Raw genomic sequence first — 18,671 nt, 5'->3', positions numbered from 1 at the left:
TAAAAACAAAAGCAAGAGAAAAACAACAACAAAAACAGACAAGAAAACATGAAGACATAATTCATAAAAAATACAAAGAAAATGCAATTAAAGATTGCCTTAAGAATAGCCAGAGCTTATCCCTAAGACACACGTATATGGCAATCAGTTTTATTTATATGAAATAATTCTATACATTTCAACAGTTAAATCCATACTTGTACTTCAAATCTATATTTAATCTCTAAGTCAGTTAGTTGCAGTTATTTGTCATTAATACAAAATTCCTGTATCTGCTTTTATATATTTCATGATTTATATGTTTTACGACATATATCCTACAAGTGGTCAAACAACTCCTCTTATTTCTGTGTTGATGTGTTTGAGGAAAAGCAATCTTGAAATTTTAGACTTTCTAAAACAAAGTCCACTTATAGATGATGTACTTTGTTTGATTTTTATATATACAGAGGTTCCATAGCTATACTAGTGGTCAGCACTAGTTAATGGGAGCCAGGCTACTCTGGTATTAAAAAGAAGAAAAAGAAAAAAGATCAGGTCAAATTGCTGTCAGCTGATTTTCTGAGAGATGAGGGCTAACTTCTCCCCCAAATCCAAACTCCTCTACTTCAGATCTAGTGACACGTTTTTCTTAGTTCTTACTGGAAAAAAGTGGCAAATCAACTGCTCGGATCCCTGAATTGGACAAAACTGTTGTGGAACGGGAGGCAAGAGTGGGTGGGGTTCCAGAAAGTGCCGTGGAATCCCCGGGCACTCATTGCTGGAAGTTCTGTTTTATTAAATGTCTTATTTTTTCAGTCTGTCAGCATTTCATTTAAGTCTGATGTTTTCCTCTTAACTTCATTAGGATACTGGACGTTTTCTATAGCACAAACCCCAGGAAAATCTTATTGTCTCAGCAACTGTATGCGCTTAATTACCCCTCTGCCACAGGGCAGAACAACATTACTAATTTAAGTCTTTTTTTATTGCAAATTTGGAATTATAAAGAATTATTACAGAAGCTATCATTAAAACCAGAAATATTTTACTGCATCCTTCAAATGCAATACAGATGAACTTCAGTGACCAAAAAAGAAAGATATCACTGCAGAGACCTATACAGGTTAATAAACTTTCCATGCCATGGTAGTGAAACGATCACCACAACTAAATGTGATCATACTTGCTGGGGATTTACAAACTGGAGTGCAGAGAAATCAAAACAGAAAACCAGAGGTATTCAACAGTAGCAGGACCATTTAGGAGAGAAGACAGGGAGCACCACGTGTAGTCTGCATGTGCAATTAACAAACATATATTTGTAGCATCATAAATTACTTGGTCTCCGATTTTTTTTTGCACAGGATATGACTACCGTATTATTTAAATGCTATTTCACATGTTTTTCTACTTTGATTATATAAATTGTCTCTAGAAGTACTCAACTCTAATTGGAAGTGTACACAGGCAGAGACAGAGCGGTCACCTTACTGAAATTGCCATGTAAACCAGCGAGGCTCAGTGGTTTTTTGCAAGCGAAATTACAAACCAACTGTATAAATAAAATGCACTACGCCAGAGCAATTCTAATTATTGAAGTAGGCATGACTGCAGTAGGTCACTCCCATCCATAGTGGGGCGTGACCCTCTATTATTAACTTCAATTTTTTGCTCAAGCAAAAATATTATTTCAAGCTTCCCAAGTAACTTTTAGAAATTAGTTCAAATCAAAATTCTCAATGAAGAAACTGAAATATTGTTTCACATAGGTATGAGCCAGTTTGATCAATGAAATTTAGAAATCCACGTCAGTTTGCAGGTTTTGGTTTGTTATGTTCTAAAGATAAGGCATTATTCCATTTCTAATTTTAAAAGATGTGAAAGGAATACAGTAGTAGAAAAATCTAACATTTCTTTACTCCATTAAAATGAACGTATGAATTGCCATAAAGAGATGAAACCAATGTAGTCTCTTTGGATTCACCCTCTTCAGTTTTGATCCCTTGTCAGTGACTGCCCAATGCTACTAGTTAGAAGGATGAGATAGGAAGAGGTGGATAATCCTTCCAGACTGATGCAGGTATCAGCCTACGGAATGATATCTAACAAAAAGATAAATGGCTTAATGTAAAAGGAAAGAAACGCCTAAACTTTGGAATGGATTCTATTTATTCATTCAATAAAGCTTTCTCTGAACGAACGAAAATGCTCAGGTCTTGCTCATAGCGTTTTAGCACTTTGTAGCGAGGAATTATAAAAACTCCACAACCTGGATTACAATTGAAGTCCTGACAGGACCTTAATTACTGTAGTATGTACAGTCGTGAGTGCCTCTTACCTGATAAAAAGTGCCATCCTGTGTGCAGACTTGCGAAGATGAGCAGTTCTGACACCGAAACTGCGAAGGAGATGATTTTCTGATCAGATAAGAGGCATCCACCACTGGACATATACATTTACCATTTAATGTTTTTTTAAATTTTCAAATGTAAAGCTTAAAATTAATTTACTTATTTAAAACAGGAAAGAATTCTCTAATGAACAAATGGATATTTTCCCTTTACTACTCTACCTCTTGTAAGGTCCACAGGTGTGCCAGTAAAAGCTCATGGTGAATAGTACCAAAGACGGAGATATGGATTTACTTGATCTTCATCCAAAAGAAAAGATTGTTAATTAATTACCATCGCAACTTCTGTTTTATAACAAGACCCAACACAGTTAGGGAAAACAAAATCATAAAAGCCTAGATGTTACTGGATTTATTACCAGCACAATGTAATTTTTACAGGTTTTAGTTTGTCATCTCTGACTTCAGGGAAGTGATTTAAAACTACATAAAGGAAAAGATGAACACATACCTGACTATACTATGTGTATGTAAACACAACTTACAAATTTAATCAAGAGTTGTCAACTCTTATATTCACTTAATGTTAAAAACTATAGTTCCGAGATTTTTGAAAAATTTTAACCAGAACAAATAACGTCCTTTTTGTCAAGATGATAGTTACTGTTGCTTCCAAAGCAATGCAACTGCCAAAAGTCCATTTGTAGGCAGGGGCTGCAGAATTAAATGTCATGAAAGAATTCCATTATCACTAAAGTTGTTGCCTTAACATTTCCTAATAGTACAGCCAATGCTAACAAAAATGTAAGACGGCAAGCCAAACAAACATCCACTGGTTTCAAGGCAGTATTGGAAGAAATACTACTTAGAGCTCTCTTATTGGTGCAATATTGGGGTTTCAGCAGTCATCAAATTTCAGTGCAATATTACTTTCAAATTTAATGAATACTTGCCTATATACATTTACTTCCCTAATTCCCATCAAAACCTATCCTCTCCCCTGCCCCCTTCAGATTAAGCTAAAATTTTAAGGAACTTGTGAATTGTTAACTTCTCAGTGTGCTTAATCCTCTGTCTTCTCTGTCTGTGCCCCAGTGCTTTTTATTCTGAGTACTAGGAAGCTTAAAAAGAAAAAAAAAAAAAAGAAGAGTACAGAAAGTTTGGAATTTTCTAGACCAATACATTAACATATGTTAAGTGCTTAACCTTAGCTGCACTCCAATATAGCCTCCGCCGGTAGTGATAGACAACAAATCTGCATATACTACAAAGCAACAAAGAGTGAAGAACAATCAACAGCCACACACAAACGAATGTATAAAAGAAAGAGAAGAAATGGGAATATGACTTTTAACAAAAAAAATTAAATATACAAGGCAATATAAGGGCTACTAAATCAAACTGAATATTGGACCCAAAAGAAATGTCTTTTAATAAGTTAAAAATTGCAATTCTGAAATATACACATGTGGCAAGGAAAATCCATTTAGCTGTGTTATCTGGATGTTAGTGTTATACAGCATATCTAAAAAAAAAATGGGTGTAGTATTAACAGAAGCAGTAATAAAACAATTAGATTTCTCCAATAATTTTTCAGTGCCACTTTCAGTTTACTACTGAATAAAACAGACTCTTAATAAAGAGCTGCTGGATGCAGATTCCCCAACTATTGTAACTCAAAAGGTCACTAAAAGCAAATCTGCAGAAAAAGAATAAGTGCTTGGGTTTTCAGATACTCGACTTAAAACTCAGAGCAGAACTTGCATGTAAACTTTGTATACCTGCTATTTTTAAGTTTCAGAATCTGCACAATATACATGCTGCGGGGTTTCACTGATAGGGTTTAACATAAGAAATCCAGAAAACATGCAAAATGCATTTTTAAATAAGGGTTTTTTGAAGGGTCACAGAACGTATTTTGGACCAAGCTGTGAAAGCATGTATACTCTCTATAATAAAGATACCAAAACATCATTTATTAATAATGTAACAGCATTTACGTTTTCGCCTCTTAGTCTCCATCTCGTCATATAGATGAATTCCATAGTATGATCCTTCCCCATGATTTCTCCATTGCATAGTACATCCAGCTTAAAATACAACAGAACAAACAGTAAGACAAAGGGATGCAAAATTTTGATGTCTAAATGAACTCTTACATGAATCTCAGAGTTAATCCCTCAACTCCTATCATTATACAATAATTCTATCAGACATGTATATCAAACCTGGATAAATACAACACAGTGACAATAAACTATACTGCTATTTTTAGTGGTAGAATTCCACTTTATTTTTTCACTTTTGTGTTTTCAATTAAGGTGTGGACAGAAGAAAGCCTACTAAACTTGGTAGGAAATCACTAGTAGACAAAAACTCCCTGTATTTACCAATACTACATGCTACCTGCCTGAGAGAAAGCCTTGTGCTGTATTTTGAAGGCCTTCTTTCTATGTCAACGCTCTTTCAAACCCAAAGATACAAAACAGGAGTACTGTAGTTTTCATTTTTTAAAAATAAATGATAAAAGTAATTGAAAAAAAACCTTTAAAAATAACTATAAATTACAAGGAAAATGCACTTCTGAGTATACAAACATGATTCTTCATTAACTGAAAGCAAAATAAAAAAAAAAAAGTTAGGATCTTACTGTGAAAAACGACTGGTTTAAACTGTATTATAGCATCTAACTTCTACCCTCCACTGAAAGTGTTTGAAAGTTCTTTCATTACTATAGCCATAATGCTTTTCTGTTTTTTAGAGGAAAAAAATGTCAAAATTTTGAAGTAAGCAGACACTATGTAACACAAGCCATTAAGGTACCAGAGACAGATTAAATTAACATAATTAACAAAACCAAATGACATCAAAATGGCTGGTCAGCAGGTCATGATATTGTGACAAACTCCTGCATATAGGTCTGCAATAACCTGTGCACCGAACCTAACTCAGCCCTACCTCTGACCAAAGCCGGGATGCTGCCATTTGCGCTAAAGGCAGCCTGCAGTTCATGGGGTCATTGACTCCTGTAACAAAACTGGCTGAAGAAATAGTCGTGCTGAGGTCAAAATTCCTGTATCCCTGGGAAGAGGGAAAGCAGAGGCAGGAGTCTCACACTTCCCAACTCCACCCTGCATCACAACTTCTATATGTTAGCACGTCCCCCCAGGGAACAGTCTTGGCCAAGATCAAATCACTCATGGAGCAAAGACCCTCTCTCCATCAAATTCCACCTAATTCCCGAGAAGGTGCAAAAAAAGTATCTGCATTTTGAAAGATTCAAATGGTATTGCTCCTCACTTCTTTGGATGTAAGAAACTCTTCAGTAATTATGAAGAAAATGAAACTGCAGAGTAATTTGGTGTATGTCTAGTTGATCTCTCCTTTTCCCCAGTAGCTACTAGCCCAAAACTGTATTAAGTGACTTTTTTATTAGCCACATGGAAAGAGAAAGCATTTGCTTTTTACATAAAAATATCAAAACCTAAAGTATCTGTTCCTTCACAGGTGAGCAACAAACTGAAGTTACTAGAAACGTACGAGTTCCTTGATTAGCAACTTTAGTCACTGTGATAAAACGATCGCTTCTCATTTAAGGGCAGAAAATATCACTTGGAATATTGAACGGTACTTAGTGATTGGGCTAAAAAAATATTCTTCAAGTTCAAATATGATTAAATTTCACAAAACCCTAATACTTTGCAGGGAAATAAAAATACAAGCATCGCTCTTTCAAATGTACCTCATAAGAACTTGGAAGTTTTAATTTTAAGCTGAGAAACTTTTTGATAGTTCCCACGGTCACTCGAGTAGAACAGCGGATAAATTTCTTCATTAAACCCTAAAGCAAGAGCAACACAACAGAAAAACCATGTTAGAGATTTTGGAGCATGTAAGCAAACTTTAGTGCAAGAACAGCTGTAACTGATTTTTTTTTTCAACCAGTAACCAATTTTACTGCACTCTCTTATAATTCATAATGGCACCATAGGTTCATTCTTGTTCACTTTTTTTGCAAAATTTACAAGATGACAAACAAGTTCATTTAACCCATCTCTGGTTCTAAAGAAATTTCCAAAAGATACAGAAGGGAGGAAAGAAAAAGAAAAAAACCCCACCAAAAACACCAAAAGCCCCAGAAGAACTTAAATAATCTAAGTGTCTGTGTTAGTAACATCGGGGGTCAAACAGATGTTAAATTTCTTAGAATTTCTTCAGTCCTTGAGAGAAAAAGGAAGTAAAAACATCCTGAAATAATCTAGGTAAAATACAGGGAAGCTACAAACCTGAGACGTGATCTGTTATCACAGATTCTGTGATCCAGAACCTAATAGTTTTGATTCAACAGGAAAGCTGGAAACCTGAGACTCCTACATGGTGATGGAGATACAGATTTCATACTGTATATAGCACAAACAGACAGTGATAACACATACATATGTTTTCTTGCTGAATCAAAACTTTCTTACTGTGTAAGAACTTCCAAAATTAAACAGGTAACATAGCACACAGAAAATATAAGTAGAGTTTTATTAGACAAATTTTTAATATTTCTTTAATTCTTGTCTTTGTAATTTAAGAAAACGTTATTAAAATCTAAGAGCATTTCTAAATACTTTCTTCTAGCCTCGATACCATTAGGTAATCTTCTCTTCATGAATAGAACCCAAATATCCGTAATTCTTAAAACAGCAGTTAGCACATATTACCCTACACATTTTACAGATGGAAGTGACCTGCCCAAGGCCACAAGCGACACACCACTGTCAGAATCAGGTTTACAGCGCAGAAGATCTGGATCCCAGTCATTCCGTGCACAATGCATCTGAAAAGCAGCTTCATGCTGGCATGGTAAGACAGCAATCCTGAAAGTGTGAGGCAGCTCACCTACAGCTAGCTTTTTAAGTACCTCTGTGGTATGCTGTAATTGGTTGTGTAATGCAGTTATATACCATCAAGGCTGTAGACTACGAAACTATAATCCACTTAAAAAAAAAAAAATCCACTGTCACAGATGGATTTCTGTATGGAATTCTGTTTTTTACAAAATTCCAAGATGCATTGAAATGTTTCAAACAAAAGGACTAAATAAGCATGGAAGTGGAGACAGGTCACCACATTACAGTTTATTGTTAATGGTTATAAAAGGATTTGGTTCCTGTAAGATGCTATTCTGCCGACAATAACAACAGCACAGATTATCTTTACTACTCACTTTGACTACATTATCTCCTGACTGCCCATTGTTGCGTAAACAGTCGAGGCAAATAGCAATCTGTGGGTCACTCCTGTGATAGTCTTTATCTTCTTCATTTTCATCACACTCCTCATCTACTTTGGGTTTATCAGCTTTTGGGCTTTCATCTGTAAAATGCGAAGATCATATTATTTAAGCGTAAAATAATTAAAAGTCACAGTAGCAACAAACACATATTTAAAGTAATACTTCATTTTCAAGAGCATATTTTTTCTTCAAATTAACTTTATACAATTTTAATTCAGTGCATTCTTAAATTGATCAGTTTACGGATCTCTGAAAACAAAGTTTTACTATTGAAATTTTAACGTAATATGCAAACAACAGATTTCTATGTGGCAGAAAATAATTAGGCAGATGGACCACTAACGCTTATGGCTGTCGACTTCCATTTGCGTCCAGTGATTAAAACACTGCAACTGTGCATGCATCGAGATCACTCAACCACATAAACCTACTCTACGGTGTGGCAGTTCACTGCCAAAAAATATTGTTTTTAAATAAACAGTGGAATAACTAATCCCAACACTTGTATATCGAAATAACATGGGTAATCAATTCATATTAACTGTCTGCCGCAATAACCCAGTGGAGACAAGTTCCTGAAATGTTATCATGAAGTAAACTAAGGCAAGGTAAAACTTAACTTTCATCCACTTTTGACCTGGTCTAAGTAACGTCATTGTAAAAACTCCAGAAGGATTTTGTAACTAAATAGCCATATACTTACTTATTCCCCTTTAAAAACAAAAAAAATATAAGAAAACAGGAATGGTCCCCATATTTTTTGGCAGAGCACATATAGCCTATATAATCACATATATCATGTTACCTCTCTTCACTGATGCTGTTACATGTTCTATCGATTCCTGGTTTAAAAATCTAACTCTTTGGAAAAGGTACCATCTCCTACAGTTTTCAAAGGTTTAGCATAGTTGAACACTCAAATGCTAAGACTAGCAAGTACATCTAGATAAGGCTCCAATGTATGTAAATAATAACCATACAATGAACCATAAAATGGAGTAATTTTTACAGATTTGGAACACAGTATACAATAACCCTATTATATACATCTGTTTTTTTCTGTTACTTATTTATTTTGATTTAAAACAAAGGCTGCTCTCTGTTGGAATAAAACATTATCACAAGTGACTTGAATAAGCTACTTTTGCATTTCCTGAAAAACTTTCAGGTCAAATTCTGCTGTTTTCCTACACTTACCACAAACTTTAAATCATTTAGAAGAGTTAAGATGAGAAGATAGAATGAAAACTTTAACAAATATCAAGCTATGCCTAAGTTTCTAGACACAGTAATTAGTTCACTTCATTTAGTTTACATATTCAAGATGAGCTTCAAGCTACATTCATTACTTTTCTTTTGTGCTGTTTTGAAGTATTTTATAATTACAAAAGATTTGTCCACAAGTCCCTAGTAGCTATTGACACATTTAATTGAATGTGCATCATACATATGTTCTGTTCCTATCATCTTGATATGAACAGAATTTACAGTATCAAACTACAGATTTTTTTTTTCTTTTGTGAAAGTCCAGGAAGCAAACTCTCTTAATCAAGCAGGTACGGTCTACCTGTCCCCAAGCATTTGTCTGAGGAGTCTGCCTATAATTCACAGATTCTTCGGCAATGCAAACACATACACAACTTTCAACAGTTACCACTGCTGAGTACTGGAGAAAGATTTAGTTATGCAGTTTGAAAAGTCCTGAAAGGCAAACCAACTACAGAAGTAGGGAAATTAGCAACTTTCCAATCACAAAATCATTCCAGAAACAGCACACACACAAAAAATGTCACATCTTTCAAGATATTCTGATAGAAACTCAAATGCTCCTCTGTGTAAATCGCACCAGACTATTTACTAAAAAATCCTTGTAGATATTAGAATTAATGATGTTTGTACAGGCAGCCTCCAGAAATCAATGTGATGGTCCATTAGAGGCATGATAAGTTCAACATGATACAAGTTTAAAAAAAAGAAAAAAAGAAAAAAAAAGAAATTTTAATCGCACCAAAATGGACTCGGCATTCTCCAAGGCAAAAACATCAAGCCAAGAACAGAAGACGGGAAAAACAAACCAACTCCCCCACTTCCACTCCTCTTTCCGTAAGGCATAATTTAGTGCCTCATTTTTTTCCTCATCTTTCTTCCAAACCTTGGAAATTGTCTACTCCCTGTGCTTTTCTCAGATATTCAGCGTAAAACTGATCGCCAGAGAGCGAGTCAATGTAAAGCTGTTTGCACTCTTCCTTCTCCAGTTCAGACTGGAAAGGACCAATAAAGGTATTTTTCTCTGTACCACAGTATGTTTCCTATCATCATCCATCAATTCTCTCTAGTAACCACTCTCCTAGCGGGGCCACCAATGCCTGAGATATGCCTTGTTGTTTGGGTTTTTTCTTCTTCCGATATGTGAAAACTGTAAGTCTTGGGATTTTTTTACAGATCTCGGATGCTAAGGCTGGGAACTGTGTTGTGACCTGTGGTAAATACATAACTGACGGACTCTTTTAAACCAGACTGACTATGTGATTGCAGGGGATGGTCTTGACAGCTGAAACAGTCCCTTCTTACTGAAATTATTCTCACCGAATAATTTATTCTCAGGCAAGACTCTAAATGCTTGTTTATGGCAGAAAATAGTTTAAATGCTCATAATTTGTCTCAATGAGTTATCACGACTTCCAAATGGTTTGTAGAGTCAAATTTCCATAGCCCAAGGACACAGTCACTAACAGAGCTGGATACATCTGTAGCTACTTAAAAGTATATTTTGAGAGTTAGAGCCTTCCTCTGATTCACAAAACAATCCAATCACTCATTACACGTAGTAACTGATCTCCATTAGGTTTACCATTAAATTATGGGACAAAGGTAAGAACCAGAAGAATAAATTGGTTAGAAGTAAGTCACATTCTACAAATTTGCAAATTATATGGTTTTTTTTCTATCTATGTATATAGCAGAAAATAGTTTTCTAAACAGTCAACAAATGTCTGTATTTCATAAAAATCTTTTCTAAGTACTCTTAAAACTGAATAGGTATACACTACACCGTATGTTGTAGTAAACTAATATAATTTCATCTAAACTGTCCTGCAGTTCTTCATTTAATTATATAACAGATAAAAGAACCTTGTCCCTTAAAATGGATGCCAAATGCAAATCAACAAAACTAGTGAGAAAGAAAATGAAATGTTATGAAGTTGAAAAGAAGATATTATAAACAATTGAGTGCAGAAGAGTATTGCAAGACATTTACTTGACAGTGATCCTTTACTAAAAATAGCTATTTCTTTAGCTTAGCAGAGCCTTCCAAAAATTCTTAAAAATGCCCAAATCAAATAGGCTATGGTATCAAAACCTTGATGTCAAATCAAAGGGGCATAAAACCAGTTGGATGTAGTCCTCACTTAGCACCTCAAGCCTGAGCTCTCAAAGTTCATGGGTCAACTACAAAAAAAAAAAAAAGAAAGAAAAAAAGAAAAAAAGAAAAAGCATTTTGGAATCTATATAAAACAATTGTTTAGCAGGTGAGGAAAACTGTTTTACTACTTGTCATAACTAATTCTTGACAACCTCCTACTTAACAGCTGGTCAAATTCAGTAACAGAAAATAATCTGTAAAATACTCAAGTAGTTCTGCATCTTGCTGTATTAAGAAAATTAAGAATTCAAGTAGAAAATCGCATGAGTGTTGAAAGTGAGAGCTTCGGGAAATGCAAATAAAAATCATGGTAAAACAGCTAGTGTTTGTAAAACAACTGGTTAATAGATAAGCAGCAGTACATGAATTCCCAGATTACATTTACATAGATTTGTTATGAGTTTCTATAGTATCTTTGAATTCAGCAAAAGCAATATGCATGCATAATTGTTTGAAGAAACAGGGCTTAATGAGCAACGTTACTTAACATACAGATGAGAGAGGAAAAAAATCATCACCTTGTCCATTTTCTTGAGGTTTGTTTTTCTTCCAAAATTCGATCTCTCGCTGCAGTTCCTCTAGTTAACATCAAAGAACAGTGACGTGAATTTTTAAATCAATACTACAGGTATATCATTAGAAATAGCCATACTCCCTCCATCAACCCAAACAGGTACCCAAAATCAAATGAGAAACTTACGTTCTCGAAGTCCAGGCACCAGCTTAAATATAATTTCCTCTAAGGTGTTATCCAGCCTTTCAAAGGGAAAAAATACATTTCACATTATGTAGAAACTAGCATTTTAAATATTTTTAGCCTTTAAATAACAAACACTTTTGAATAATAAAATGAATTGCATATTTCTGGTAAATAATACATCCTTCAAAAACCAATTGTTTTTAGCTTGAGAGACAACATGCATTAAAGCTTATCTCAACCACCTCTTGAATGGATTTCTTTTAGAAATAACCAAGGAATGTATTTTTTAATGTATAAAGACAAAAATGAAGCAAAAGAGAAAAAACATTATACTCTAAAATTTTCATTGTTTTAATTTGTGTTACATGCAAACAATTGTGTTACTAAAAGGAACAAACTGGAAAGTAGTATCCAATTTTAAGGTCCAGGTCGTGAGTAGTAAAGCATGAAAATTATAAACTCCATTGTCATATTAAGTGTTCAAGTGCTTTGGTAACAAGGCTGTTATGAAAAACTGAACAGACTATTCCCTACTCATTACAACACAGACAAACCAGTCTTGGCAGGACAAAGAAGGCCACAGAGTATCCATGCTGCTCTGGCTAGACAGTTCTCAGTACCCAACGTAATTCATTTAAACTATTTCAATCTGCCATGAATTTGCCTACCAGACAACACTACGCAGCACAGGCATGTCCTCTGATATCCTGATATTAGTGCCAGAAATAGCTATTACAGTCCCTTCCAGAGGACACAGTGCATTCACCTTTGTTGCTGCAGCTAAAATATTTTTCTTCCCCTTTCTCTGAATTTTACCTACTCTCCTAGCCGTTTAATTTATCATCCACTTCCTAGTTCTAGTTTCTAGTTCTCCTCTCCCTGTCTCACTTATCCTTCGGTTTCTTCTGTCTCTCATTCCGTTTCCTTTTCCTTCCTCTCCTCTGCCCTCTGCATCTTCTCTTGCGAACAGTAACTCCCACTGTCCACAGCCTAAACAAAAACCCATGACAAAACAAAGTACTAAGTAATACAGCCAGAGAAATTAAGTACCTTGAGATTCAGTAAGAAGCTACAATACAGTAATTGCCTTTAGTATATTTTTAATTGCCTTATTTTTTCATCTCAATAATGATATATCTCTCTAGATATACATATATATTTGCATATATACATACATGTATGTTTCCATGTTATTAATAATACACTGTAGGCCTGTTATAAAACACACGACTGTTCTCTCTCTTTTGTTCACTAGCAGCAGCAAAGTAGGAAGAAGACTGAATGATTTTATTGTTGAGGAATACCTAAAAGCCATTTTAATAAATAACAATTATCTTCTCATAATAAATATATAAGCATTCCAGGTTCTCCTCTTTACAGAATTTGTATTTGTAATTGAAAGTTTACAATTAGACCTATTACCCAATCATCTTCTTCTGAGACTAGTTCCCTGTGTTATCCGTCAGTTCATGGAGACAGTCATACCATAAGAATATTCATGTTTAAACTACAGCCATGATCCATTTTTTAATTGCTTCTTCTTATAAGGACCAAAAAAAAAAAAAAAAAATCTTCAGCAAGTGAAACAGACCTCCCCTAAAACAAAGCAGCATAGAGAATACTTTCTCACAGATAAGAAGGAAACCAAAATCATGGGATGTCTGAGCTCTTAACTTCTGACAGATGACAATATAGGTCTACCTTTCCAAATGGTAAGTTCTCTCTTCTAGCCTCTCCTCTCAATATCTAATGCAACTAGATGGTACTGCTTTCTATGAAGTTCCCACAGCAGAGCACTGGGAACTTGGGAACCTGTCTTGGAAATGGATTTCATTTCACATTGTAAGAAAGCTCCAATCTTCATAACTTACTCATTAAGAGAAAAGAAATAAGGACTTCAAAAGAGAACATCGCTACCTTAATTCAAAATCCCATTAACCATTTCTCAGGATGGTATAATACATGCTGTTTTTTCTACATTTATTCTTGAAAATTCCCACTTAGCACTTCCTAATTCATCTTCAATAGCCCAAAACAAAAGTCACTGGTAATGCTAACATAGCAAGAAAACCAGTATACTTGGCCAACTTACGATGCTAGCAGCAAGAACTGGCTTCATACTCCAGTCAATGACTTTATTTTCTTTCAAAAACTAAACAAAAAGAGCTATTTTGTCCTTATGAAGCATAAATACTAATAAATACTTTAAAAATGCAGAAAAAAATAACACTTTTCTGATCTTTAAGTACAGGAAAACTAAACTTAAACTATAGGGAAAAAATAGGAAATTATAAAAAGATTCTCAATTTCAGATGCATCTTACAGTGTTCCTATTATCCACGCCTATGAGCACTCTAGCAAAGATTTTTATTTCTGTGACTCGCATCAAACCCATTCCAAAATGAAACTACTTGACGTAACACCAAAGTTGGTCTCAGTCATTTAATATGATACTTCCTGTTAACGCTGAAACTAGAACATTAATATTTTAGACACACCTCTTTCCACCCCCATATCTTCCAACCTCCAAACCAGAATGTATAGGAAGAAGAACCAAGCATTTATGTCAGCTTCGTATAGTTTCTTTTTTCACCTCTTCTATGATATTGAATGACTTACAAGATCAAAGCTACTCTCTGATAATTCCTAATTATCTGAAGTGAAGCAAATGAAGACTATCACTCAGGAAAACTTGCATCATAGAATCATAGAATCATTGAGGTTGGAAAAGACCTCTAAGATCGAGTCCAACCATCGACCCAACACCACCACGCCCACTAAACCATGTCCCTAAGTGCCTCATCTACTTGTCTTTTAAATACCTCCAGGGATGGGGACTCCACCACTTCCCTGGGCAGCCTCTTCCAATGTTTAACCACTCTTTCAGTAAAGAAATTTTTCCTCACGTCCAATCTAAACCTCCCCTGGCACAAATTGAGGCCATTTCCTCTCGTCCTATCACTAGTTACTTGGGAGAAGAGACCGACCCCCACCTCGCTACAACCTCCTTTCAGGTAGTTGTAGAGAGCGATGAGGTCTCCCCTCAGCCTCCTTTTCTCCAGGCTAAACAACCCCAGTTCCCTCAGCCGCTCCTCATAAGACTTGTTCTCCAGACCCCTCACCAGCCTCGTTGCCCTTCTCTGGACACGCTCTAACACCTTGACGTCCTTCTTGTAGTGAGGGGCCCAAAACTGAACACAGTATTTGAGGTGCATGCTACCAAGAAAAAAAGAAGCCTGCCTTCATGGCATAACCAACGCAGAATTTGAACACTGATGATGCAGAATTCTGCTAAATCAGGAAAGGGAATTCTAGAATTTAACACTCTTCCTAGAGTTTCATTTTAGAGCTCAGTGTTGAATTTCAGACTTAGGCTTATAGTTTCAACAGACCCTAAGTGCTACCAACTAAAAGATACATCTAAAAAACTCACATGGTTATGAAGTTATTCAGAATTGAGTTTATAAAGTAGTTTATAAAGTTTATCTCAAAGATGTCAGTTAAAGATATTATCTATCTAGAGTATCTCAGAAAATGACTGCATTCTTGAGCAGTGATTGGGCTGGTCTCTACAGTCAGAGTACAAGACGTATTAAGTTATGCAAGCAACATCCAAAAAAGATAATTCCATTACACTGCTCATGTGCTCTTCTGATTATTAGTTTAGCAAATGTTTAAAACTGTTTCATGAAATACAACCAGCAAACTACTAGCTATATGCAGTTTGTTGGCAAATAAACGCAAAGACTCTAAAAGGAGTTTCAGGAAATAATCACAAAGAAAATAGCTCTTCCCACATTTCTGGCTTGTGGTCTCAACTTTTCTCACCCTTCTATCATTTCCTGCTTAAAGCATATTATTATTTTACTAAACATCTACTAGATGTTTCAGAAAATGCATTTTTCAGCTCCTATGAAATGGTCCTGTCAGAATAAAAGAAACATTTCTAAAATGCTTTTGTTTTCAGCTTATTAGTAGCCTTATGCACTCTGTATAGCATCTTCCGTTAAGGCTGACACAGCGCCTCAGACACTGACAGGAGATGAGAAAAATACTTAAACATCTACATAAACCCTTTTAGCCCTACCCTTCCAAAAAACATTCAGATGATAAAGACTTAAGCTAATAACACCCTTTGAGTTAATAACACCAGAGTTGCTGAACTTAATCTCTCCCTCCTATCCTCTTGGTATACAACTGAAGCCTGGGAATTGCTCTGCACACACATATCGGTCAAAAATCAAAGCAAAATACAACAAATTGTAGCAAACGCAATGACATGAGGAAATAATAACAACCCTAGTAAATTCCAGATGTAATTATTTATTTTAACATTGATGTAAGAATATTTCTTCCTAAATTCACAACAGTATTACAGACTAATAATATTGGGGGCAGGGGGGGTGGAGGGAGTGTTGGGAGTGAGGGCAAGGAGTGGCTTCATCATTTTAGGAAAACATGAAGTTCTTCCACTTATGATGACATTTCTTGATTTCTCTGTACTATACTTGTAGGATGGCTATCACCTTTGTTTCAACATAACATCACTAAAAAGAGAATCCAGAATTTCAAGAAAAATAATTGTTTAAACAACGATGTGATATAAAAAATGCAAACTCTCAAGAAAGGGCACTCTTGGTGTCAAAACTTTCTTTCATGAGTGTCTTTTCATTAATCTGACAGCAGATTTCAATTCAGATTGGTAAATCTACGTCCTGAAAAACATTCAGTTACTTGCATGATTCATTTTCTACCTTGCTCTAAGAAGAAAAAAAGTTGCATGCAGTTTGGAATGCCCTAAATCGTTTGAAAAAAGAAACTCTAGACTTTAATTTCATGTAAAGAATAAAAGGTATCTGCTGCATTTATTTGTTTAATAGAGGTATTAAAATATTTATTTTAATTTGTACAATATACCCAGCCTTTCTGTGTCTTTCCCTTATCTTTCCTCCTTTTATTATATCTGAAAAAAATCAATTTATTGGGAGATGAAAAATTGACAGAATCTATCCAAGACCCAGTTGACATATGTATTTTACAAATAAGCAGAAAATTTAATTCCTTTTCAGGATAAATATATTAAGACTTTATTTTTTGTATTTCAGCAAACATTGTGCAATATCATCTTACCTTAACATTTCTAGTGGATTGGTCTCATGCACTTGGTTGCCACACCTGGGACAGTCATTGCTGTCTTCAAAGTGTTGAACAATACAAGTCTTACAAACTGAGGGACAAAAAAAAAAAGGAGAGATTAAAAAAGCCTTAGATTAAGATCTAGATATATTGCTTGAACATGACCTAATGATACCAGCTAACTACTTCATGCATCAAAGATAAAAGAGTATTATTTTAAGCAAATAATTACAAAGTACCTTATCCACTTCTTGCTCCTCAAAGCCATAGCTAGTTCTGCTCTGCCAAGACACTGAGTTCAGCAGCACCGAGTTCAGCAGAACAGGTTAGACAAGTGCTGCTCTAACGTATGCAGTATTTTTGCTACATATAATTCTCCCAGCATCATAAAATGCAAAACCCATACCACGTAGCACATGTAAAGAACAGGTTCTGAGAAAGTGCATGCTGGGGAGCTCTAGCCCAGCAGAGCCAATCATCGCTTCAGATGATTTGAAAATGACTTATGCATGTTATTTTCTTTCCGACAGTGTTGCTGGCAACTGAAAATACTGTTGTAAATACTTCTTGTAAGACAAAAGTTCACAGAAATTGTACACAGGTTCAAAGTGGCTATGTTTCCCTTTTCACACAGCGCCTTCAAAAGCAATGACAGAACTTACAGTAAACATTTAATACTCGAATCTTACAATGAAAAATCAGGATCATGACCATGGCAAGTATAAACAAACCCAAAACAACAACAATGTGAATTTAAAATCCAATAAACTGAAATTAAACTAAACAAGGTGCTACACTACTGTTGCTTCCAAATGATTAATTGCAGACTGTAGATTTTACTGCCATTAATAAGAAAATGGAAGCCAAGCTGATGACAACAAATATGCCTGCTATTATTATTGCGTTACAACATTCTGGATGGAGATAAACTCTATCCTCTGCTTATTATTACTTCACCTAAGCTGAAATGAGAACTGCAAATTCATCAGTAAATGGACTGAAAAAATAAATGGACTGCTGCAATTGCAATATGCTTCTTGCTGAAACACTGTGATTTCTTTCATCAATTATCTAAAGAACTAAGAGTACCTCTAAAACAAGCTGGTAAATCCTAACTGTATGACAATCGTTAAGGAATCTTGAAATTCCTTTAACAAATGTCACCTAATAAGCGAAGCCTGCATTTATCTTTGCGTTAGTATGCCAGAAGAGTTACTACAAATCAGCTGACGCTGATAACGCACACACATTAAACCTCTGTGCAGGTGTTTTTTCCAACTGCTTTAAAACACTAATGTAAAGACATTAACTTCATAGCTTTGGTTGAAATTACAATGACCTTTCCCCTTTAAGTCTGACGGACAGAGTTCAGAGCTCTCTGGCTGGCTCTTGGCGCTCTCCCCAAGCTAAATGGCTCTAGCAGTGCTGGATGCAGGGCAGATTTCCGATGATCTGGTAAAACGAGCTGAGGAAGCCCACGAGTCCTGCCAAACAAGCCCAGGAAGTGGGGCGCAGTGCTGTCCTCTGCACACAGGGACTCCAAAAAGCCGAGAACGCCGATGCTATGAGAACACCGTTCAGCCCTCAGGATACGAGTTAATTTTTTCTTAACCTCAAGTTGTGAGGTATTTAGCGCTGGCATACAGATGCAAGAACCTGTGATCACAGAACTCTTCTTGTATCACAGATCTTTTATAATTTGTTAAATTACTAGACTTAATTGATTTTTGCACACGCGTTCCCTAACACTTCCACAGGGTAAGCAGCAGTACAAAGCAGCAAATGTGACGTTCTG

The 18,671-nt window shown here is 35.5% G+C and overlaps 1 protein-coding gene across 4 annotated transcripts in view; it reads right to left on the bottom strand.

The window, feature by feature from the left end:
• The window catches only part of PCGF5 (polycomb group ring finger 5), a 78,531-nt gene that overhangs the window by 9,761 nt on the left and 50,099 nt on the right, over positions 1 to 18,671 (bottom strand). For 3 of the 4 annotated variants that reach the window (XM_076338745.1, XM_076338744.1, XM_076338742.1), the window contains 7 exons: positions 16,871 to 16,967; positions 11,741 to 11,796; positions 11,559 to 11,618; positions 7,548 to 7,696; positions 6,075 to 6,173; positions 4,333 to 4,422; positions 2,321 to 2,380 (listed from right to left, as the gene is read on the bottom strand). In XM_076338745.1, the coding sequence (XP_076194860.1) occupies positions 2,321 to 2,380; positions 4,333 to 4,422; positions 6,075 to 6,173; positions 7,548 to 7,696; positions 11,559 to 11,618; positions 11,741 to 11,796; positions 16,871 to 16,967 (611 nt within the window). The remainder of the gene's footprint in view (positions 1 to 2,320; positions 2,381 to 4,332; positions 4,423 to 6,074; positions 6,174 to 7,547; positions 7,697 to 11,558; positions 11,619 to 11,740; positions 11,797 to 16,870; positions 16,968 to 18,671) is intronic. The other variant, XM_076338746.1, reaches the window with a different exon arrangement.

Source organism: Aptenodytes patagonicus, chromosome 5 (genome assembly GCF_965638725.1).
Source record: "Aptenodytes patagonicus chromosome 5, bAptPat1.pri.cur, whole genome shotgun sequence".
Taxonomy (NCBI): Eukaryota; Metazoa; Chordata; class Aves; order Sphenisciformes; family Spheniscidae; genus Aptenodytes; species Aptenodytes patagonicus.
The sequence above is the reverse complement of the archived record's forward strand: the minus strand, read 5'-3'. Positions and strand labels throughout refer to the sequence as shown.